Source organism: Bos taurus, chromosome 21, assembly GCF_002263795.3.
Source record: "Bos taurus isolate L1 Dominette 01449 registration number 42190680 breed Hereford chromosome 21, ARS-UCD2.0, whole genome shotgun sequence".
NCBI classification, from domain to species: Eukaryota; Metazoa; Chordata; class Mammalia; order Artiodactyla; family Bovidae; genus Bos; species Bos taurus.
The window spans coordinates 31,750,186-31,774,223 of NC_037348.1; the positions used below are offsets into that span (position 1 = coordinate 31,750,186).

The window sequence follows — 24,038 nt, forward strand, 5'->3', positions numbered from 1 at the left end:
CAGAAAACAACAACAATAAAACAAAAAAGGAAGAAAACAAATGCTACCAAGTACATTTAAGGTGAACAATATGAATTAACAGTTAAGGAAAGCACTGTCCCAAATAATCAAATACCGTTTCCTTTCTTATCTCAAACACTATGTTTGATTCCTTCCTTCCTCTCTCCCTGCCAATCAACATACACTGAGTATGTGTACAATGTGTTACCTGACAACATGCCAAGTAACACATTGTCAACGAGGTCCACTTTGATAGGGAATAATAGCAACTCTTTTGGGACAGAACATCTATATGTACATTGTAACTACCCTATGGGAGAGTTTTCTGCTCCAAAGAAAGATACTCTGACTTTACAGGGTACTTACACCTTCTTTCATTCATCTCTACTTTGTCAGTAAAGCAAAAGAACCCAAACTAACTCAGTGTCAAAGTGTGTACACAGAAATATCTCACATCAAATTGATAACACTGTCTTAAACCAGGCAAGACTGCCATTTTAAAAACTGTCACCTAACATTTATAAAACACTTTAAGGTTTACAAGCTTCCCTGGTGGCTCAGATGGTAAAGAATCCGCCTGCAATGTGGGAGACCTGGGTTCGATCCCTGGGTTGGGACGATCCCCTGCAGAAGGAATGGCTGCTCACTCTAGTATTCTGGCCTGGAGAATTCCATGGACAAAGGAGCCTGGCAGCTACGGGGTCACAAAGAGTCGGACAGACTTAGTGACTTTCACTTTCACTTTTAAGGTTAACAACGAATTCTCACATACATTATCACTTCAGTTGATCCCCATGCTGTGAGGTGAAAATGATTACAAATGAGGAAACAGATGCAACAAGATTAAGGCACTTGTCCCAGTTCTCTTAGCTAGTAACTGGCAGAGGTAAAACTGGAACCCAGATTGGTTTCACTCCAAAGCTGGTGCTATTTCTAATTTATCAAATGTCTCTTAGAAAAAAAAGATAACATACTCAAGGAATTATTTTTCCCTGTTGTAGCCAGTGGACAAATGAAGCACCCACTTTAGCTGAGCTAATTAAATACTTAAAAGTTTCTCAGTGACATAAGTGAATTTTTATCAAAACTTTTTATTTAAACTCTACAAATGTCTCCACAAAATATCCAAAAAGTTTACATGTTACAACTCAGGAATACAATATTTCTGAAATAATGCTGTCTGCTACTACATCCTTGGTGGCCAGGGACCAGAGGGTAACTTGAAATAATAAGAAAGTAGATCTTGGGTCTAAAGGGGGTATAGGATCCTTAGGACGGAGCAATTTATAGTTAAAGACCAAATGACAGTTCAGCTCCAAACTCTTTGGCTGGGACTCTAGACTGTGGCAGTCTGGGCCCCAGACTGCTCTTCCTGTATGTTAGGGACTTCTTCAAATTTCACAGCTCAGTCCTTTGTTAATGTACTTAGTCACCTTTTTTTGTATGCAATACGAAAGTTAGTTTTCTCTTACTAGTATTCATTTCTGTTCAAATTTTGTTAAGTGGTTAGAACTTCTCACAAGTTCATCAGGTCTTCTTGATTTGGGGTTAGTAAAGGTCACAGACCAGAGGAATTTCCTTCATAAGGCTTTTTAGGCTCAATTTGAGTTTTGTAAGTGAAGTCAAGCACCTCTGTTTTTCTCCCTAATGGGGAGTGTAAGCTTTTGCTATTCAAACCTGCACACACATACAATTTTCTTGTGGTTCCCCCATATGGAAACCATAGGCAGAAATGACTCACAAATGAAACGTGAAAGACAGATTAAAAAACTATACTTACTTGGGAGGAATTCGTGAAACAGTGTTCACATTTGTGACTGGGACCACTACTTGAAGAATGTGTTCAAGGGCTGTTAATCCACCAGCGGCTTGAAATGCAATCTGATCTGCTACATTCTAAACAGAAATACAAGGAGAAATTAGCTCAATTTCCCAGACATAAAATTATAACCAAATGAAATATTTAGTTGTAGCGTGAAATATTCTCTGGGTTCAATTATTCTATAAACACTTATTGAATGCTTACTCAGTGCTAGGAATTACAGGTCAAAAGTGGTGAACAAAAAAGATCATGGTTGCTGTCCCCTGTGAAGCTTAAAATTTAGTGGACGAGACCAACATTAATCAAATACGTATAACAATTTCCACTATAACAAGCACTCTGACGAAGGAAAGACGCTCTAGGAGAACAGTGGGGAAACTAAGTCTGTATTGGGGAAAGGGTCAGCACAGGCTTTTCTGGGAAAGTTGAGGTTTTGAGGCAGGCAAAAGGAAAGGGAAAGGGATGAAGCACTCCAAGCACAGGAAAAAATCATTTTATAGGTAACTTTTTAACAATACTTTTAAAAATTGGATCTTTTTGTAATGTTAATTACCACCTAACAAGATAAATTGACTTCCACAAAGATTTCCTTTGCTAGAACTTTTCTCTTTAGTAATACAAGATAATTTAATACCTAAGCAGTTAGCTTCATCTTTTTTTTTTTTTTTAACCACTTTAGCTATTTTAGGGAGAATATTAAGTAACCATTTTAGAACTCAACCTATGATTTTTTTCTAGACAATTTCTGAATTATATACAGTTCTTGTGTAAAGGATATCTAAGTTCTTTGCCTTCCTCTGGCATGAGGAAGGCAAGAGTTTTTAAACATACACAGAATCACTGTGTCAAATATGTGAAAAATAGGATGGCAACCTGCTGTGGGCTGAATCGTGTCCCCACCCTCTTCTGAGTTCTTATGTTGAAATCCCAACCCCGAGGACCTCAGGATGTAACTGTGTTGGAGGATGAGAAATTTAAAGAGGTGATTTAAATTAAAATGAGGCTGGTAGGGTGGGGCAGTAATGCAGTATGACGGGTGAACTTGGCAGAGAAGGAGACACCAGGGATGCACAAAGCAAAAGCCTGTGTGAGGACACAGCAAGCAGGTATGTTTTACAAACCAAGGAGAGAGGCCTCAGGAAAAACCAAACCTACCCACACCTTGACCTTGGAGTTCAGCCTCCAGAACTGCGAGGAAAGAAAGTTCTATTATATTTAAGCCACCCAGTCTGTGGTACTTAGTTATGGCAGTCCTAGCAAACTAATATTCAACGTCTCTATTACAACAACACCTTGCATTTGTTTTAATAGTATTCTCACAGTTATCAAGCCTTGAAATGTCTTTGAAATACTGAGGGACTTTTGGTGGGGGGCGGTGGGGGGGGGGTACTTGGCAGAGAGAGATGAGTTATTCACAAGCTCTGCCAAACACGTTTGCCTGATTCTTCTGATACTCAAAGCAAAATGCTCTGCCTGCTTTATGTGGACTAGCAATCATTGGTTCCAGAACATGTCTGGAATTTGACAGTATAATATCTTAATCATTCATTTATTCCTTCTTGGTACACAATAAAATACAATAAGAGACTATAAGAAGTTCATCATGAATCCCACATGAGAGACTTCACTTATAAGTCCCAGATAAGATTTTAACCTTAATTTTTAAGATTAACAATTAACAATTTATGTTATTAATGAGAAAATGTTTCCCTGCAATAGAACAATCAGAAAACTGAAAAACTAGGTGCTCAGTAATTTATTTAAAACCATAAGGCTGTGACCATTCTTTCTTCTTATGCTGGGATGTCAATATAAATAGAAAACAGTAATAATTTTTACATACACAGATAAAACTGCACTAATCACAACCATATAGCCATATCATAACTATATGGCAAATTGAACACACCGTGTAACAATTACAAAATTAAAAAATAAAGCTCTAAAACATGGCATAGTCCCCCTGATCCCCATCCTACTCATTCTCTCGCCCTCTCTGCCACATGTAAAGGCTATCCTGATTTCTGAAATCATTGATTCCTTTTGTCTTCTATTCAGTTCTATAAAAACAGGCTCACACTCCACATATTCTACAGTATTTAACTTTTCTTGACTTTCTTAATTGCAGCGTAGCTGCTTACAACATTGTGTTAGTTTCTGCAGCACTACACCATGAGTCAGCTACCTGCCCTCCCTCTCGGTCCTCCCTCCCACACAGCCCCTGCTCCATCCCTCTCGGTCCTCACAGAGCACCTTGCCGAGCTCCCCGAGCTCCCCGTGCTAGGCAGCAGGTCCCACTAGCTTGCTATTTTACACGAGATAGTGTCTGTATGTCCGTGCTGTTTTCTCAGTCTGTCCCAGTCTCCTCCCTCATGATTTGCGCGAACAGAGCACAAGTTCGTTCTCCACATCTGCATCTCTATTTTTGCCCTGCAGCAATGAATACTGGGGTACATGCGACTTTCTGAATTCTGGCTTTCTCAGGGTATATGCCCAGTAGTGGGATTTCTGGGTTATATGGTAGTTTTAGTCCTAGCTTGTTAAGGAATCTCCATACTATTCTCCACATTGGCTGTACCAATTTACATTTCTTCCAACAGTGCAGTAGGGTTCCCTTTTTCCCATGTCCTTTCTAGTATGTGTGAATAGCTTTTTTTGATGATGACCATTCTGACTGGTGTGAGGTGATACCTCATTGAAGTTTTGATGTGCATTTCTCTAAGAATGTTGCTCTATTATTTTTCCCCCCTAAACTCATCAATTTTATTGCCTACAGCAGTATTTAGTTCATCTTGCTTGCTGTACAGTGTTCCCTTATCTAATTATATACCTCACCTTATTTAAATCTTTCAGTGTTTCACTGTTGATTGACATTTGGGTTGTTCCTGCTTTGAACTCTGGACAACGCTGCCTTCAACATTTCTGAACACGTATTTCGGCACATGTGGCATGTAGCTGTGCTGAGTATATGCTTAAGGGTGGAACTACTGGGTCACGTTGCATGCACAGGTCCCATGTTATTAGTTATGGCTCAACAACTTTCTAAAATATTCAGAACAATTCCTGTACACACTGCAGTGCAGTGATGATTTCAGTTACCTTAAATTCACATCAAAACTTGGCTTTACCAGTTTTTATTTTTATTTTTTCCAGTTTTTTTTTTTTTTAAACCTTTAGTCATTTCAATGGGTGTATACTGGCATTTGAGTGAGGTTTTTGTTTGTCTTCCCCTGATAATAATGAGGTTGAACACCTTTTGTTTACTGGCTTTTTTTTTTTTAATTTTGAGGATCACTTTACAATAGGGTGAGGGCTCAGACCATAAGGATATCATCCAATTAAACCTGACGAGTGCTTACAAGTTCTGAACTTTTCCATTTCCCTAGAAATTCCCCTCATGTGCTTTCCACAGCCAATCCTTCCTCCCTGAAGCAACCACTGATTAATGCTACCACAGCTTGGCTTTCTCTGCTGTAGAATGTCATATAGAGGAGATAATCTAGTACATATGAATATTTAAGTAGGTAGTGATGAGTTATCCTACAAGCAGTTTATCAGAGCCAGGCCCAGGGTAGCCCGGGCAGCCTAGGGCAGCATCTAAAGCCTAGGGAAAACGGCAGGGGGGCTCTGAATTATGAGGGGGAAATAAACACGTACGTTTGTCTCCTTTCTTCTATACTCAAGTAGGAATTATAGATAAAATATTTAATAATATTTAAAAAATAACCACATTAAAAGTAAGGGAAACATTGGTGTAAAACAGGGATGGAAGAGCTGATAATAATGCTTCCCTGGGGGTCCAGTGGTAAAGAATTCGCTTTGCAATGCAAGGGACACAGGTCCTATTCCTGTTCTGCGAAGACCCCACATGCTGCAGAACTAAGCTGGTTGCCACAACCACTGAACCAGCACTCTGGAGCCCACAAGCTGCAACTACTGAAGCCCTTGCGCCCTAAAACCCATGCTCCACACTAGAGAGCCCACCATGATGAGAAGCCCGCACCCTGAGACTAGAGCAGCCCATGCTCTCCACAACTAGAGAAAGCCCACGTGCAGCAATAAAGGCCCACCACAGCCAATGCATACATAAATAAGTAATTCTTAAAAAAAAAAACCGCACAGAGCAAGAGGCCAACTTTCAGCAGACTCTTAAAAGAACATCTGCCTTTCTAGACTCTTCCTGCTTTCACAGTGATTCAGGCTCAAGTTCCGACGACTCCTCTCCTGTTACAGCTCTTCACTCTTGCGGCTCTGCCCATGCCTACTCTTACCATGTCAGTTCAGGCTCTCCTGGTCTCCCTGCAGCAGCCTCCTAATTAGTATCTCTGGATCCAGGCTCGCAGCAGCCCCATCCTCTACGGCTGTGCTTCCCAAACTCTCTAACACAAGTCAGGTGTTTTGTTTGTTTCTTTGTTTTTAAGATTTTCACTCCATTGTGACCAATACTTTTGTGAAATATTATACAAATGAGGGAAAAAAGATATACTGAGTTTGAGCCCATATTTTAAAATATTAGATGAAAGTCATGAAACTCCTCTTGATCTGTACACTTACTCACCCTGTTCTAGTGACAACAGCCTGGTGCTGGCCTGCGGACTCCTTTTTTAGTAGTCCTGCTATGGATGCCTTTATATGCAATGAAGATAATATTGTCAAGAGTAAACGTGATCACGCTACTCTGGGGGTAGAACATGTGAACGATTTCCTCCTCACTGTGACTGAATGAGGCCCAAATTCTTCCACACAGTTCTTCAGAATCTGAACCCTCTCTAACAGCCTCCTTCCCTGTCATGCTCCTACCTCTCTCTCAACCGAACTCCCCATATGGCCCGTGCTCTTTCAGGCCTCTGTGCTTTTGGGGTATCCCTTCTCAGAAGGGATGACCGTCTAGCTTTTCTTCTTTGTATCCCGCTAAACTTAGAGCTTCTCGCAGTTGGGGACTACGTCTGTTTTATCATCACATCCCCAACACTTAGCAGACGGGGGTGTACTCAGCAAATGCATCATCAGTGGTTGCTGAATGACAGTTGTGAAAAAGAAGACTCACAAAGGTATTTTAACACAATTTTAACTGTGAAAACACAGGCAGTCAACTGTTCTAGTATGAGCCTAGGATAAAATTCCCATTCCTGTTATTGCATGTAGCCAAATGGAGCAGTTTTTCACCAGGATGGAAAAGGCCAAACAATGAAATTCAGGTTTTCAAGACTGAAAGACACGTTCACCTTGAGACTCTTTAATAGCCATTAAGGAAATACATTCTCCACTCATACTCTGTTTCAATATAAAGCCTCTATATTTTGATACTTCTCAACTCAAAAACAAAGTATGTCATACTTTAAGCCCAGCAGATGCACCCATCGATGCAATCTGTCCGCAGAGAAACAAAGCAGCACTGCTGCCATCCTTGTAGACCTTCCACAACGGGAGGGGACGGGGTCAGCACTGCAAAAGCGAGGGGAAGAGGACTGAGGGAACGCAGACCATCTTAATGTACACATCTATGCCTTCAAGACAAAACAAAATACACTCAGAGCCTTTCATGCAATGCCAACAACATGGATGTGACCTCTTGAAAAACTTAAGACATGGGCTCTAATAGACATTAAGCAGGAAAAAATAAGCTGATTTCAGGAACATAAAGGACACTGAAAGCCAAATTTTTTACTAAAGTATTATTGAAAATTGAAGTTCTAATTTGTCATTTGCAACTTTTCAAAGAAATAAAGCAAAAAAGCAAAACCAACTGTGGGAAAAAAAGAAAAAAAATCTCACAAGTTTCTCCCCAGAGTCAAAGGCAGTTCTGGTTACATGCACTTTGGGATGCTCTTCCCCAGAGCATGGCTAAACGGAAATACTGGGCAGCATGCTAACTTCTCCCTCATGCCCCGCACCAACTCCTATTCATGCCATCGTCTCTGCTCTTCTCTGCGCTCCATTTCTCTTTTTGCAAGCTCAAGAATGGCAGCTGACTTATCTCTGCAGCCCGAGTCCTGGCACAGAAAATGAATGGTACATTCTTGATGGGTGAGTAGCTGAACAAAAGGTTGAATAAACAGAAAGCCTTCTCTCAAACAGCAAAAATGTCCTGTGAGATATGACAATTTACCACAACATAGAGGCCTGTGAGCACAAGGAGGAACATCTCCTGGTGGATCTCACTGCCTAACGCAGTGCAAAGAAACAGCTCTCCCTCTCTCTGTACATAAGGCAGACGAGACAATTCTCTGATAGCCTATGACAGAAAGGAAACAATCACACTGGCTCAATGATGAGTTCCCCAAATTTAAAACCAAGGGGGAAAAACACCTTCTTAAGCATATGGTGTTAAACACTCTATGCAAATGAAGAATGAAGATCACTTTCACACAATGATTCAAGTAGACTAAAGGATGCAGAGAGCCTTCCTCTTCCTCTCCATTCCCACCCCACCAGCTCCTTGTGCCAATCATGTGGCACTTCCTATACACTGCTCTCTCTATATACCTGGACGCCACAATGAGGCTGGATGCTCCTCAAATGCAGTGATATACTTGTTCCAATGCCTCTGAGTGTCTAGAAAAAAGCAGATGTACTAAAAATGAGGACGAGATGGTTGGATGGCATCACCGACTCAATGGACATGAGTTTGAGCAAACTCCAAGAGACAGTGAAGGACAGGGAAGCCTGGCGTGCTGCGGTCCACAGGATCACAAAGAGTCAGACACGACTGAGTGACTGAACAACAACAAATTCTCTCTATCCATCCTGTCCCCTTCTCAACTTGTAATGTTCAAACAGCAATCTCTCAATCCTTTAAGACCCAGATCAAATCATTCATAACATTTTTCCAAATCCCCTCAACTAAAGTCAAAGGTCTTTGTCTTTGTACTTCTCTCACGGCCCTTCTCACATTTGACGTTATCCCAGAGCTTTCTGTGTTCATGCACTACATGAAGCTTAAGCTCTCCTCCCTCTGCATTCTCAGGCGGGGTCAAACTCAGGATGCACACACCACAGACACCATGCAAAGTCTGTTAACTGACTGAAAACATCTCATCTAGAAAGGTGAACTAGGTATTTTTCTTTTTTTCTGCCACCCCTTTTTCAAATACTCTGCATTCAGATAGAAATTATGAAATCAGAACTTTCATAAAGAGCTTCATCATTCTGATTTGAGCAAGAAAAAAAAATGCCTCTAAAGTGGAAACCTGTGGCTTTACTTGTGTATTCAATCCCTGACATAACACCTTAATAGCTCTGCCTTCCTTTGCTCCCTCCCACTGTGAGACTGACAACTGACTAATAGGCTTACAGGCTCCATTCTAATAACCCAGCTTAGCTAAAGGCCAGCAAAAAATGACAGCTTCAATCTGAATTACATGGCCTAGGAATCCATTCAATTATTGACTAGAGTAACTGTTATTACCTTTCCCAATTAAAGGAGAGGCAGCTGTTAATCTTTGGTGGCCTGCAAAGGCTGGTGGCCTTTGTACTTGACTTCTCTATAGACAGTAATTACGTTCTTTGTGATCAGAGAGGAAGGCCTTCCTAGCCTTTTAGACAGAGGCAGCAGATGGAGAAAACTGTTTTCATGTTCATTAGCAGGATAGGCTAGATTTGTTTGGAGCATCTGGTGGTACTTTAAGACATGTTTAGAGACAATACAAGTAGGTTTTGGCAAGTCCACAAATTCAGAATTTAGCAGCCCAATTTATAGAAACAAAAAGATTCTGGGGTGAATTTTTTTATGGTTGTTTTCCCATATGGAAAAGTTTCCTAACACTTAAAGGACATCATCTCTACTCAACTACGATCTTCACTGGTTATTTTCAGCTTCAAAGAAGCAAGCACAATGAACTGAGACTCCTTCTACTGTGTATGATTTTTCTCTCCTAAGCCTTCTAATGTTGGCTTCTTCATATTCCTATATCTACATAAAGGTCTGGCGCAGCTTTTCAGCTATAGACACTCATACCTGAAAGAATCAGTTTCTGGGATTAAGATTATCACACGGAATTTGCAAATTTGTGGGACTGTGGTGCCAAAAAGTCCTGTAAAATCATAAGCCACAGTTTGAAGGTCTGGGTAATAAGGTAAGTGATGCTGAAAGAGGCTGGAAAAGCTTTCTCAAGATGAGACGAACCATTCCTTTGTGATGCTAATCGGAACATGGACCCTTTGGAAGGCTCTCCCTGAGGGAGCTGAATTGTGCCATGTTTGATCTGTTTGGACTAAGTGAGGCGAGGGCAGGGTGAGTGAGGGGGTGGTACAGGAATTGAAGGACGAAAGCAGAACACAAGGCCTGAGGGCTCTCATTCCTTCTCTTTAAACTGCTGGAGATGGACGACCAAAGATTAGTGTATAGAGTTTATGACTGCAGTCCAACAAAACTCACAGTACAGTTATTTTGATCTCTCATCTTCACACTCCACAAAGCTGCCAAGTGGCAGGCACTGGGTCAGGCTCAGCACCATAGCCACAGTGAGAGACAGACCTAACAGAGACCAGTGCAATGCTGTGAAGTAAGCGCTATGACGAGGGGATGTACAAAAAGCCGTATGCACACAGAAGACAAGGTCTTCAGGACACAACAGGGGTCAACGTGAACAGTTTTCTGAGTTATCATGCCATCAAACCAAAAGACAAAGGATCAGTCAAGGACCTACACAAGAGGCGCCTTATGCAACTCCTTTGTGCTCCCACCATTCCCAGCTTCCAGGGTGCCTAGTGCTTTGTGGGAGAATTGAAGAGTCCAACTACAGCAGTTCCTTGTTTTCCTTGTTCCTGCATCTAATCCACTTTAGATGCTTTAAAGTTGGGAAGCAAAAGAAATTCAGGACTTTGAGACCAAGGAGAATCTGTTTGGGACAAGTGAGTGATTCAGACAAGAGCCAGTAACAAGGACAAACTCCTTCAGGCCAGCAGCTCCCAGGGAGCAGGATCTTGAGAGCTCAGAGGCTCTTGTTCACTGAGATGGCAGGGAAATGGAGACGAGTGTTCCCAGAGGGCTCTGTTCTCACTCCATGGTAACACTTGCACTTCCTGACTGATTTTTCTATTAAAATTTAATTGTAAAGTAGATCATAATGATTATTTAATCACAAGGTAGACTGTGAACTCTTTGACAGTTGGGATGTTTATACAGGGTCTAGCAAAAAGTAGGTTTTCAATAAATACCTTCTGAGTATAAAAGTACAGTCTAGTTTCTGGGCTTCAACATCAGAAATTCTCTTAAGAGGAAAGAAAACCCATGAATCCACAATGACAAAGAAAAAGGCTTAGAAACATTCATGTGCCTGGGAACGGCAAGGCAAGGATACAGGTAAGCTAGAAACCATGGTTGTTAAGGCAGGGCCAGCCCTGGGGTTAGGCCTGCCTGAAGAGGACAGGCCCAGAGAGGAAAAGCCAGGACTGTGAAGGGCAATGACAAGGCCTTTGTTGACATCTTTGCTGATGTCCTGCCCTACCTGGCATTCATCCCCTCCCCCCAGTTCTCAAGGAAAGTAATGACCCAGGCCTTCTATGTCCTAAAGAAGGGAGGGGGAGAGCAATTTTCTCAAAGTGCCAACGTGGACGGCTGAAAGTGACAAATTCAAGGGCTTACCATGTGGCAGGCGGTAGACTGTTATCTTATCTAAGCCCTCAAAATATCCCTGTACAATGCGATGATGATGAGGTCTGAATCATCATCCCATTAACGAAATAGAGGAATCAGTTACATGCTTAAATTTTTACAGCTAGCAAGTGGCGGAGCCAGGGATCGAGCCGAGGTTTATCTGACTTCCAAGGGCACAATGTATCTACATCAAGAAAGCTGTGGGAAAATCTAGCATGTGGCTATAGGAATGCGCTGGGCTTTTAGCACTTAGCACTAAACATCCCAGTTCTGTAACATCTTGGACTTGAGGCTATTTTAAAATTTCAAAGAATATTTTATTTTGAAATAGTTTTAAAGAGTTACAAGGACAGTAGAGAGTCCCTATATACTTTAGTTGAGCCTTCCTCATATTAATATCATGGCACACTTATCAAAACTTATAGTGTAAGAAATTACACTATACTATTAATTAAGCTACAACCTCATTTGGATTTCCACTAGTGTTTCTATTGATGCCCTTTTCCTGTTCCAGGATCAAATCTGGAAACCCATGTTGCATTGAGCTCCATGTTATTGTGAAGACATGGTGAAGTTACTTTTAGCATTAGAGAGGGAATCCTGAGCTCTTATATTAACATTCACTAGCAACTAAAAAAAATTTTTTTTTAATTCTTGAAATAATCCAGACTCAGAAAATGTAAAGGAATGCCAAGTTTGACTATCACAAGTAAATAAAAAAGGAAATGAGAGCTAACTAGATTCTGAGGGACTGAAATATGAGTAGTACTTTATCTGGTGGTGAAGTTCTTGAGACTGTCAGGAAATGGGGAGAAATGTGCACACAGCAGGACGGCAGCAGGCTCTGGGTGAGTAGGAAGGGAATGTGGGACCAGGGTTAGAAGAGAGCCCAGGTGGCCCAGGATGGGCTCCCCCTGCAGCTCCAGTCCCAACTGGCCCTCAGTACTTTTTATGGCAGAGGGTAGGCTTTCAAAACCCTTTCCTTTCTGATTATCAGTGAAATCCAGCAAAGATTTCCAACTGGAGCATGATACTGCTTCAGAGTCTTCAAAGCATGCCTTCTCTACCTGTGCCCAGGATAGGATATTTATTTCAAGATTTTTTTTCCCCAAGAAGTAGCAAGGTTAAAAACCTTGCAGACAGAAAACAACAAAATTCTGTAAAGCAATTATTCTTCAATTAAAAATAAAAAACCACATAACCTTGCAATAGGGTACTAGGAAAGTCAGGTACAGTTGATTTTAGAAATGATCCTGCTAGGAAGCACTGTGTCTGCTTAATTTAGTCTGAAGGAAATGAAAGGGGGGAAATAGCTAGTGATCACAGGCAATCCATTTCCCAGATGGATTATCTGGAGTCTGCAATCTGGTTCAGCCCCTCCTGGTTCTCTAGCATCTAAAGTATAGAGGGAAAATATATGAGATAAAATTACTGCTAAATCTGTTACTAAAGAGACTATCCAATACAAAACGTGGCAAGTAAGAAGGCAAAAATGAGCAGCTTTTCAGATTTTGGACTTCAAGATGACTGTATTAATTTATACTTTAGTTAGCTTCCCTAGTAGCTCAGCTGGTAAAGAATCTGCCTGCAATGCAGGAGACCCCAATTCGATTCCTGGGTCAGGAAGATCTGCTGGAGAAGGGATAGGCTACCCACTCCTGTATTTGTGGGCTTCCCTGGTGGCTCAGCTGGTAAAGAATCCGCCTGCAATGTGGGAGACCTGGGTTTGATCCCTGGGTTGGGAAGATCCCCTGGAGAAGGGAATGGCTATCCCTCTAGTATTCTGGCCTGGAATTCCATGGACCAGTCCATGGGGTTGCAAAGAGTTGGAAACGACTGAGCGACTTTCACTTTTTCTTTTCATACTTTCAGTTCAGTTCAGTCGCTCAGTCGTGTCCAACTCTTTGTGACCCCATGAATCGCAGCACACCAGGCCTCCCTGTCCATCACCAACTCCCGGAGTTCACTCAGACTCATGTCCATCGAGTTAGTGATGCCATCCAGCCATCTCATCCTCTGTCGTCCCCTTCTCCTCCTGCCCCCAATCCTTCCCAGCATCAGAGTCTTTTCCAATGAGTCAATTCTTCGCATGAGGTGGCCAAAGTACTGGAGTTTCAGCTTTAGCATCATTCCTTAAATTTCATACTTTAGTTAAATGAAATGAAAATCGCTTTACTACACAGAGTTCTATTCCCCATTAAGATGTTGCAAACAAGATGTTCTTATGTAGAGAACAATGTGAAACACTTTTTCAGAGTGTCTGGTCTTCTTGATTTTGCTAAAGCAAGTATGATCATGTTTACTGAAGGGTTAATGCTGCCCCACTGAATTGTTACATTAGAGATGCTCTGAGCTACTGCTTTTAGCTAGAGTGAATAAGATAAGACCTTTTCTAAAGGTGAACTAAGATGTTTAAAAGTCTGCTTATTCAAGGCAAACAAAACTCAGAGGATTCATTAAGTCTGGAGAACACCAGAACATTACAGAATCTTATTTCTTTATAAAAAGGCATATATGTATCTCTTTTTACAAGGAATACTCAATTTCATCTAAAGAGAAATTTGGTGATCAACTTATATTTACACAGCCTTTAGTCTGAGGTGTGTTTTAGTTTTAAGTCAGCATGCAAGTCCATGTCCTCCCATTATGGAGAAGTAAAGTCATCAGTTAAAAAAATGTAAAGATCCTAAAATGAGTCCATACTTCCGGAGACATTCACGTGTAAACATTAAAAGGCGTACAACCTAGGTGGCCTTTTCAGCAGGGACAGGGAGAGGGCTTTGAGAAAGATGGGCAGAAATGATATTTCAGACTGTGAGCTGCTTGTGGCACAAATACTGTGTGTTGGCTTGTTTTTAAGGAACTAGGGCTTCTCTACTGGCTCAGTCGGTAAAGAATCTGCTTACAACGCAGGAGACCTGGGTTTGATTCCTGGGTTGGGAAGATCCCCTGGAGAAGAAAATGGCCACCCATTCTAGCACTCTTGCCTGGGGAATTCCATGAACAGAGGAGTTGGGCAGACTACAGTACATGGGGTCACAAAGAGTCGGGACATGACTGTGTGACTAACTTTTAAAGAACAGAGGTTATTCATTCAGAGTTTGCTACAAAAGATAGTCAACCACAAACACTTGCACTTGGCAGAGACTCAAAGTCAGAGGGATGGGAAAGCTTTATAAAGCAGGCAAAAGGCAGCTTCAAGTACGTAGTGTTTGGAGGCTGTTGGCATGGGAAGCCAGAGGCAGGTTAACTGCAAGGGGGCATCTTACTGGTGGCTTGAGGAGCACACTCATCTTTGTCTGGCTGGTCTTGAGCAAGAAGCAGGATCAAAAACCAGTGAAGCTGGCAGTCACTGATCAACTTCTGACCATTCTGGCTTGAGTGGTTCAGAGGTTGTAGGTCACTGCTACAGATGGGCTGGCTAGTGTCTATTTGTATATTCTGTTTCTCAGACAACTTGAACATTTATGTGGAAAATCCAGATGAGTGTACAAAAAAGCTCAAAAAAATAATAAGCAAGTTTAACAAGGCCTTGATACAAGGTCACTGCAAAAAATTAATTCTATAGGCAAATCCATAGAGATAAAAGTAGGTTAGTGGTTGCCAGGAGCTGGGGGAGGGGAAAACGGGGTATGGGAGTGATGATGTTATGGAATTAGATGGTGGTGATGACTGTAGAACCTTGTTAACATACTAAAACCCACTGAACTGTATACTTTAAAAGGGTGAATTTTATGGTATGTGAATTAGATGCAAACCATGTCATATTTACCATTTAGAAACTATTAGCATGGCCTATGGGTTAATGCTGCCGTGGTTTCAATCCCAGTTCTTTCACTTATTAGGCATAACATCAGACAAGTTACTTATCCTCTCCATACCTCTGTGTTCTTACAAAGGAGGCCACATAATTCCCACCTTGTAAGGTTATTAAGAGAATTAAATAAATTGATCTGCATAAACATCAGAAATTGTCATCATTTTCTTTATATTATCCCTGCTTCTTAAGCTAATTACCTAATATAATGTCATCAAACAAATCTTAGTTCCTACCTGCTGAGGGCTTATGCTTTTTCCAGCCTTCACATTTCACTTCCAGTTCATTCAGTGCTAATACCCGTAGCATGCACGTGTGTGTGTGCTCAGTGGTGTCTGACTCTTTGCCACCCCTCTGTCCATGGGACTTCCCAGGCAAGAATACTGGAGTGAGTTGCCATATCCTTACTCCAAGGGATCTTCCCGATCCAGGGATCAAACCAGCATCTCTTGAGTCTCCTGCGTTGGCAGGCAAATTATTTACCACCGAGCCACTTGGGAAACCCTGGTACCCATAAGAGCAGACCCTTAAAGTTCTCAAGAGGACATACCCTAGAGTCTTTCTGGTATCTCAAAATTTCACTAACGTATGATTTCTCTCATAAATATCTTTATTTTATCTGAGTCTACCTTCTCACTCCATTAGTCTCAGCTTTAATATTATTTCCTCCAAAGAGCCTCAAGGCTATAGTCTTCTGACTATTTCCACAAACAACTCTGTATTTCCTTAATACGTCCTAAAAAAACTCATCACACTCTTTTATAATAATTAACTATTCAACTGCCTATACGGGCAGGGCCTGTACCTGTCTTTAATTACTGCTACTTCCCTTGTGCTTGGCACATGAAAAATTCACTAACATTTTAAAGTGTGTATACACATGCAACAGTCACTCTCCTAAGTGCTGCCTTGCAAGTAGTGCCTCAAATAATGAGGCTGATACAATTACCATCCCTATTTACATGGAGAAACGAAAGCTCAGAGAAGATAAGTACCTTCTTTAAGATTATATAACTAGTAAGGGCTGATCTAGGACTCATATTCAGGTAGGTCTAATTTTAGAATCTTGAGCTTTAACCATCACACCATATTCCTTCTCTGCATACTGTGCACTGAAAAAGAAAACTGTTTCACTGAACTAAAATGTCTGTAAGGTGAGTGCAATGATACAGATTAGTGCTAGGAGGTTTCCCTAGACAAGAAGATAGCATTATAGACATAATAAACTATACACTTCCAGATAAGGAATGGCTCTATATTGTTCTTGAGAATAAGGTTACTGAAGCTTTGAAAAAAAGCCATTACTCGAGAAGTGAAGAGTAAATGGTAAGAGGTAGAAAAGAACTATAGAAACTAAGAATTTTGGGAGAAAATAATAGCAAATGAAGCAACTGACAAACAACTAATCTCAAAAATATACAAGCAACGCCCATGGCTCAATTCCAGAAAAATAAACGACCCAATCAAAAAATGGGCCAAAGAACTAAATAGACATTTCTCCAAATAAGACATATAGATGGCTAACAAACACATGAAAAGATGCTCAACATCACTCATTATCAGAGAAATGCAAATCAAAACTACAATAAGGTACCATTTCACGCCAGTCAGAATGGCTGTTATCCAAAAGTCTACAAGCAACAAATGCTGGAGAGGGTGTGGAGAAAAGGGAACCCTCTTACAGCGTTGGTGGGAATGCAAACTAGTACATCCACTATGGAGAACAGTGTGGAGATTCCTTAAAAAACTGGAAATAGAACTGCCATATGACCCAGCAATCCCACTGCTGGGCATACACACCAAGGAAACCAGAATTGGAAGAGACACATGTACCCCAGTGTTCATCACAGCACTGTTTATAATAGCCAGGACAAGGAAGCAACCTAGATGTCCATCAGCAGATGAATGGATAAGAAAGCTGTGGTACATATACACAATGGAGTATTACTCAGCAATTAAAAAGAATACATTTGAATCAGTTCTAATGAGGTGGATGAAACTGGAGCCTATTATACAAGAGTAAAGTAAGGCAGAAAGAAAAACACCAATACAGTATTCTAATGCACATATATGGAATTTAGAAAGATGGTAACGATATCCCTGTAAGCCAGACAGCAAAAGAGACACAGATGTATAGAACAGTCTTTTGGACTCTGTGGGAGAAGGAAAGGGTGGGATGATTTGGGAGAATGGCATTGAAACATGTATAATATCATATAAGAAACGAATCACCAGTCCAGGTTCGATGCAGGATACAGGATGCTTGGGGCTGGTGCACTGAGATGACCCAGAGGGATGGTATGGGGAGGGAGGTGGAAGGGGGGTTCAGGATGGGGAACATGTGTACACCTGTGGCAGATTCATGTTGATGTATGGCAAAACCAATACAATATTGTAAAGTAATTAACCTCCAATTAAAATAAATAAATTAAAAAAAAAAAAAACTAAGAATTTTGGATTAAGAGGGAACTTGAAAATGTTCCCTTATTTAAGGTGCCATTTTGGGTAGTCTGGCAAATGTTATGTGCTTTATAATATAACTTTACTAGCTTTTTATGGTATATTTTACAATTTATTTTCTTGGGTACATATACGAACAAGCTTGTTATATCACTTCGACAAGCAATCTGTCTGATACCCAGAATATATAAGGAACTGTAGTTGGTGCTTTAGAAGACCAAATTGAAGGATAGCGAAGAATCAAACTTAACTAATAATTAATGTCTGTACTTTGGATTTGTATTCGAGAAGTAAATGATATAAATTATACATAAGCTTTTTTAAGATAAAAATATTCTCCAGCTTCCTTTCGTCCTTAGTTGAAATAAAACTGGGATATATACATGAAAGCAAACACAAGTCATTGTTGCAACTCTTCAAGATAACACCAATTTTTCCCTCTGAATAGACTGACTTTGTGAGGTAATTCCCAGAACTCTTTCCTGGTATTACCAAATCTGCCAAATTGGCCACTTCTGTAAAGTAAGCTATTTGGCCCTGACAAGCATTTCTTGAATGTCCAGGCATCTGCTTGCCTTAAGGCAAGGAATGGATGAGAAGACAAGCCAATAAACCATTCAGTTTATTTGAACAAACATTTATTGCCTGCCAGCTATCTGCATGTTTGCTAAATGGCAGAAATACAGAAGCCCAGAGGATCAGGACCTATCTTCAAGGACCTCACATTCTACTGAGAAAGACTCAAAAACAGATGAATATGACATAGGGTGGTGAGTCTTGTGTATGATGGAGGTATGGGGCTTCCCTGGTGGCTCAGTGGTAAAGGATCTGCCTGCCAATGTAGAAGACGCGGGTTCCATCCCTGGGTTGGGAAGATTCCCTGGAGAAGGAAATAGGAATCCATTCCAGTATTCTTGCTTGGGAAATTCCACAGACAGTGGAGCCTGGTGGGCTACAGTCAACGAGGTCGCAAAGAGCCAGATACAACTTAGTGACTAAACAGTCTGATGGAGGTACAGGGTACACCTTGGGCGTACACAGGTAAGCACGTAACCTGCTTGGGTGAAGATCAGAATGATGTGAGGCGATACCAGAGGTGAACCTCAAAAGAAGTCATCCAGGTAGAAGGATTTGATTACAGGGTGGGTGTGTGTGCGTGTGTGTGTATGTGTGTGTGGTTGAGGGAGGCAAATGCACTGAATGGGAGACAGTGAGGTGTTCTAGGGGATGAGGTGTATGGAAATTAGAGGGTAGAAGGCCTACTCAGGGGATAATAAGCTGCTGAAAATGGTTAAGAGTGTGATGTGATGGGGAAATGTTGAGAGATGATGTCAGAGGTGTAGGGAGAGAATAAACTTTTCAGAGGACCTTGTGTTCAAAGACAGAGAATCTAAATCTTATTCTAAAGCAACAGAGAGCTGCCAAAAGGTTTTAAAGCAGAGTGACAGACACACTTTCCACCCCCGCCCCTCCACTTTTGAAAGCACATGCTAGAATCTATATCGTGGCTAGACTGGAGTGGGTTAAGAAAAAAACAAAAAAAAAGTAAGAGAAATGATTTGGGAGTCAACACCATCAGTGACGATTCAAACAGAGAGGTAAGATGGCTGGCTAAAACCTATACTTACAAGTAAAAGCAACGATAGCCTTGGCTACTGATTGGAAGTGGGAGAAAGAAGAATCAAGTTACCAGTCATCTTCTACATATGAAGCAGAAGGGATACAAACTGGTCTAGCACACCCTATGAAAAAGCTTCAGTTCAGTTCAGTTCAGTCGCTCAGTCGTGCCTGACTCTTTGTGACCCCATGATCGCAGCACGCCAGGCCTCCCTGTCCATCACCAACTCCCGGAGTTCACTCAGACTCACGAAAAAGCTTAGAGTCTATCAATTGAGTAAAGGAGGCATAAAAAGAATGTAATGATTTTCAAGGTAATGAATATGTGGCATTCACAGGACGCAGGGTTCATGCATGGCAGGAGAGGGAGACGTCTCGTGCCTCCTTTTCATAATGCCAAGTGAAAAACACTTTTAAACACCATTTTAACTTTTAATACACAGTCCTGCTAAATGGAACAGTGGCGTCAATCGGGTATTTGTATAAAGGACTGAAAGCTGGACAGATTTTTTTTCTTTACTGCATTTATCTCTAATCAGCCATCTTTGTTCAATAACATTAATTTCATGCAAAAGAAAAAGGAGTAAAATACGAAGGAGGAGGGGAAGGAAGAGATGAAGATACACTGCTTTTTCTAGGAAAGGTAATTTTTCTTCCAATGGATATCATATATTGGTTGCCATGCCTCTGAACAAAAAAGCCTATTTTTCTTTTTCCTTAATTTTAACTTACAAGGATTCCTGTGCCATCATCATATAGGTGCCAATTTAGAACAGTTTGAACATAGAACAGTTCAAAGAAGAGATGAGAATGTCAGATTTTTGTATGATCTTATGTTCATGTTTTCTAAGCCCTAGTAAGTAAGTATATCTATAATCTCAGGAAGCAGTATATATTTAACCTTTGTAAGCTACTGCATACTCACAGACATGATTATGTCTTCTCAGAATGCGCATTATATTACGTAAATCTGTTTCTGTCAAGTCATCTTTTCTCTAGTCTGCTGAGAAATACACTTATCATATTTCAGATGGCCTCTGAGTGGCACTGCCTAACAGTCAGTGGATTGCATCAGATACGCAGTTATGTCATCTTGCCTTTTTCTTCAAGAATAGTACAACTTGAGGTGAAAAACTAGTGCTATTTAAAGTAAAATGGCAGGTCTAAACCACTGAGTACATACATGGTCTGAATATATTTACATGAAAATACGAGTGTTACGGCAGGTATACTTACTTATATATTATAAGTTGTACTTTAAAAATTAATTTTTATACTCCTAATACTTAACACAGTGCCTAGCACTGAGTAGGTACTTAAATAAATGTACATTCCTGTGTTGATACTAATAAAACACATCCCAATTTACAAAGGAATAAATCAAAAGACTGTAGTCTCTAAACAAATGAAATACCAAAATGCCCAGGCAGCACAAGAATCACATTCTATACAGATCCAGTGTCCAATAAACATTACACCAGAACTTAAATCTGCACCATACAGTATATGCATGCCATATACAGTATACTGCACTATACAGTATATGCAGTGTCCAATAAACATTACACCAGAACTTAAATCTGCACTATACAGTATATGCATGCAATGCACTACATCATCATTTATCAGAAATGTCACTTTTGAAAAGGCAGAGGCAGAGATCCAGCAATGCCAGGGGCTGCTATGGATTGACAGGTTCTAGGCAACTCCACATTCCCATCTTTTACTCCTCCAGCTCTGGCTGGCATGGAAGTAGACAGGAATAGCTCCCTCAAGTTATAATTCTCTGGGTGCCATCACCCTCTTCTTTTGCTCCTCCAATCTGTGCAATAATTTTTATGATGCAATATTTGTTTTAAACACATCTCTTTTTGAAATACCTAGAGTAGTTACTATTGTCTTAACTGCAGAGTACTTTCTTGCTGCCCACTGTTGCTTGACATTTTCATTCATTTATTCAACAAACATTTAACAAGCAACCATTATGTTCTTACAATTAGGTGCTGGGGACAGATAAAACAGACAAGCCCATCCTTTAATGAAGTTTACAGTCCAGCATTCTAGTGGTATAATCAGCTTCTATTAAAAAATATGTAAGGATTATAAACTCAGTGAAAGTAAGATCATAAAGTACTACTTAATTCTTACTGGTGAATGCTTTACTCAAAATTAAATTTATTGCTTTCGGTAAACCAAAATATAAAACTTTACCAACTGAAGTGATAAGAGAAGTCAACCCTTCATAGATGTACTTTAGTAATCCATTCCTGTCCCTAATGTTACAATGAGGCACAGGAATATATATGTGATACAACTTATGCAAAGTGTATACAAAGATATAAAAAAGGTACACAAAGCATATACAAAGACATGAAAGAAGTAGCACAGACTCATCATGAATTTACCTAAATCCTCATTTAAATTAGATAAGGAATTTATTAAATTTGTTTCTATGGCACTTGAGACATAGATAGTAGACAAGTCCAAAAAGTCCTCTATCAAATGAAGTCAGCAACCTAATGTGTCCCCAGACAGTAAGCTACCAATTTGTTTATCAGTGATCTTGACTATAAGGCTGTTAATGTATTATTCATTAGTACATTATGCATTTTACTGCTTCTCTGCAGAGATTTTCATTCAGAAATGCTCTGTGCTAGCAAGAACTGTGTAAATGACACAAATAAAAAGATGATTACATATGTTTCTGATGAGTGATTTATATAACACTTTTAGTAATCAAAACATTAATATACAACATAGCTTATCATCCACATCAGTTCAGTCCAGTCGCTCAGTCGTGTCTGACTCGTGACTGACTCTTTGCCCCATGGACTGCAGCACACCAGGCTTCCCTGTCCTTCACGAACTCCCGGAGCTTACTTACACTCATGTCCATCGAGTTGGTAATGCCATTCGACCATCTCATCCTCTGTCGTCCCCTTCTCCTCTTGCCTTCAATCTTTCCCAGCATCAGGGTCTTTTCCAACGAGTTCTTTGCATCAAGTGGCCAAAGTATTGGAGTTTCAGCTTCAGCATCAGTCCTTCCAATGAATATTCAGGACTGATTTCCTTTAGGATTGACTGGTTGGATCTCCTTGCAGTCCAAGGGACTCTCAAGAGTATTCTCCAACACCATAGTTCAAAAGCATCGATTCTAAAAAATGCTCAGCCTTTATTATAATCCAGCTCCTGATCTTGTTTTTACTGACCATATACAGCTTCTTCATCTTTGGCTGCAAAGAATATAATCAATCTGGTTTCAGTATTGACCATCTGGTGATGTCCCTGTGTAGAGTATTCTCTTGTGTTGTTGGAAGAGGGTGTTTGCTATGACCAGTGCGTTCTCTTGGCAAAACTCTTGTTAGCCTTTGACCTGCTTCGTTTTGTATTCCAAGGCCAAATTTGTCTATTACTCCAGGTATCTCTTGACTTCTTACTTTTGCATTCCAGTCCCCTATAATGAAAAGGACATCTTTTTTGGGTGTTAGTTATAGAAAGTCTTTTAGGTCTTCATAGAACCGTTCAACTTCAGCTTCTTCAGCATTACTGGTCGGGCACAGACTTGAATTACTGTGATATTGAATGGTTTGCCTTGGAAAAGAACAGAAATCATTCTGCAGTGACCCCACAAGAGACTGACCCAGACTTGCTTGTGAGTGTCCAGGAGTCTCCAGCGGAGGCGTGGGTCGGTGGTGGCCTGCTGCAGGGTTGGGGGCACTGAGTGTAGCAGTGCGTGCATGGGACTTTTTGAAGGAGGTCCCCATTATCTTCATTACCTCCACCATAGTCTGGCCTCAGGTTAAACAACAGGGAGGGAACAGAGCCCTGCCCATCAACAGATAATTGGATTAAAGATTTACTGAGCATGGCCCCGCCCACCAGAACAATACCCAGTTTCCCCCTCAGTCAGTCTCTCCCTTCAGGAAGCTTCAGTAAGCCTCTTATCCTTCTCCATCAAAGGGCTGACAGAAAGAAAACCACTATCACAGAAAACTAACCAATCTAATCACATGGACCACAGCCTTGTCTAACTCAATGAAACTATGAGCCATGCCGTGTAGGGCCACCGAAGATGGACAGGTTATGGTGGAGAGTTCTGACAAAATGTGGTCCACTGGAGAAGGGAATGGCAGACCACTTCAGTACTCTTGCCATGAGACCCACACGAACAGTATGAAAAGGCAAAAAGATAGGACAGTGAAAGATGAACTCCCCAGGGCGTTCCAGTAGCCAATATGCTACTGGAGATCAGTGGAGAAAAACAAACACCCATCTGTGGATGTGACTGGTGATGGAAGTAAAGTCCAATGCTGTAAAGACCAATACTGCATAGGAACCTGGAATGTTAGATCCATGAATCAAGGCAAATCGGAAGTGGTCAAACAGGAGATGGCAAGAGTGAACATCGACATTTTAGGCATCAGCGAACTAAAATGGATTGGAATGGGTGAATTTAACTCAGATGACCATTATATCTACTACTGTGGGCAGGAATCCCTTAGAAGAAATGGAGCAGCCATCATGGTCAACAAAAGAGTCCAAAATGCAAATACCTGGATCATCCACATGGGGTTTCCTATTCTGAAAAATTCAAGATGCTTTATGACTGACTTTAATTTTCTTGTACCTGTCTAAATCTATGATAAAGAACAACTTAGGCCAAGAAGTATGAATTGAATACACATAATCCAAACTGTAAGAGATACATTCACCCAGTATGACTT

General features: G+C 40.7%; 1 protein-coding gene across 4 annotated transcripts in view; it reads right to left on the reverse strand.

Annotated features, from left to right (window-relative positions):
- The window catches only part of SCAPER (S-phase cyclin A associated protein in the ER), a 423,604-nt gene that overhangs the window by 153,788 nt on the left and 245,778 nt on the right, over positions 1 to 24,038 (reverse strand). For all 4 annotated transcript variants that reach the window (XM_010817116.3, XM_010817115.3, XM_059879316.1 and 1 more), the window contains exon 24: positions 1,781 to 1,896. In XM_010817116.3, the coding sequence (XP_010815418.2) occupies positions 1,781 to 1,896 (116 nt within the window). The remainder of the gene's footprint in view (positions 1 to 1,780; positions 1,897 to 24,038) is intronic.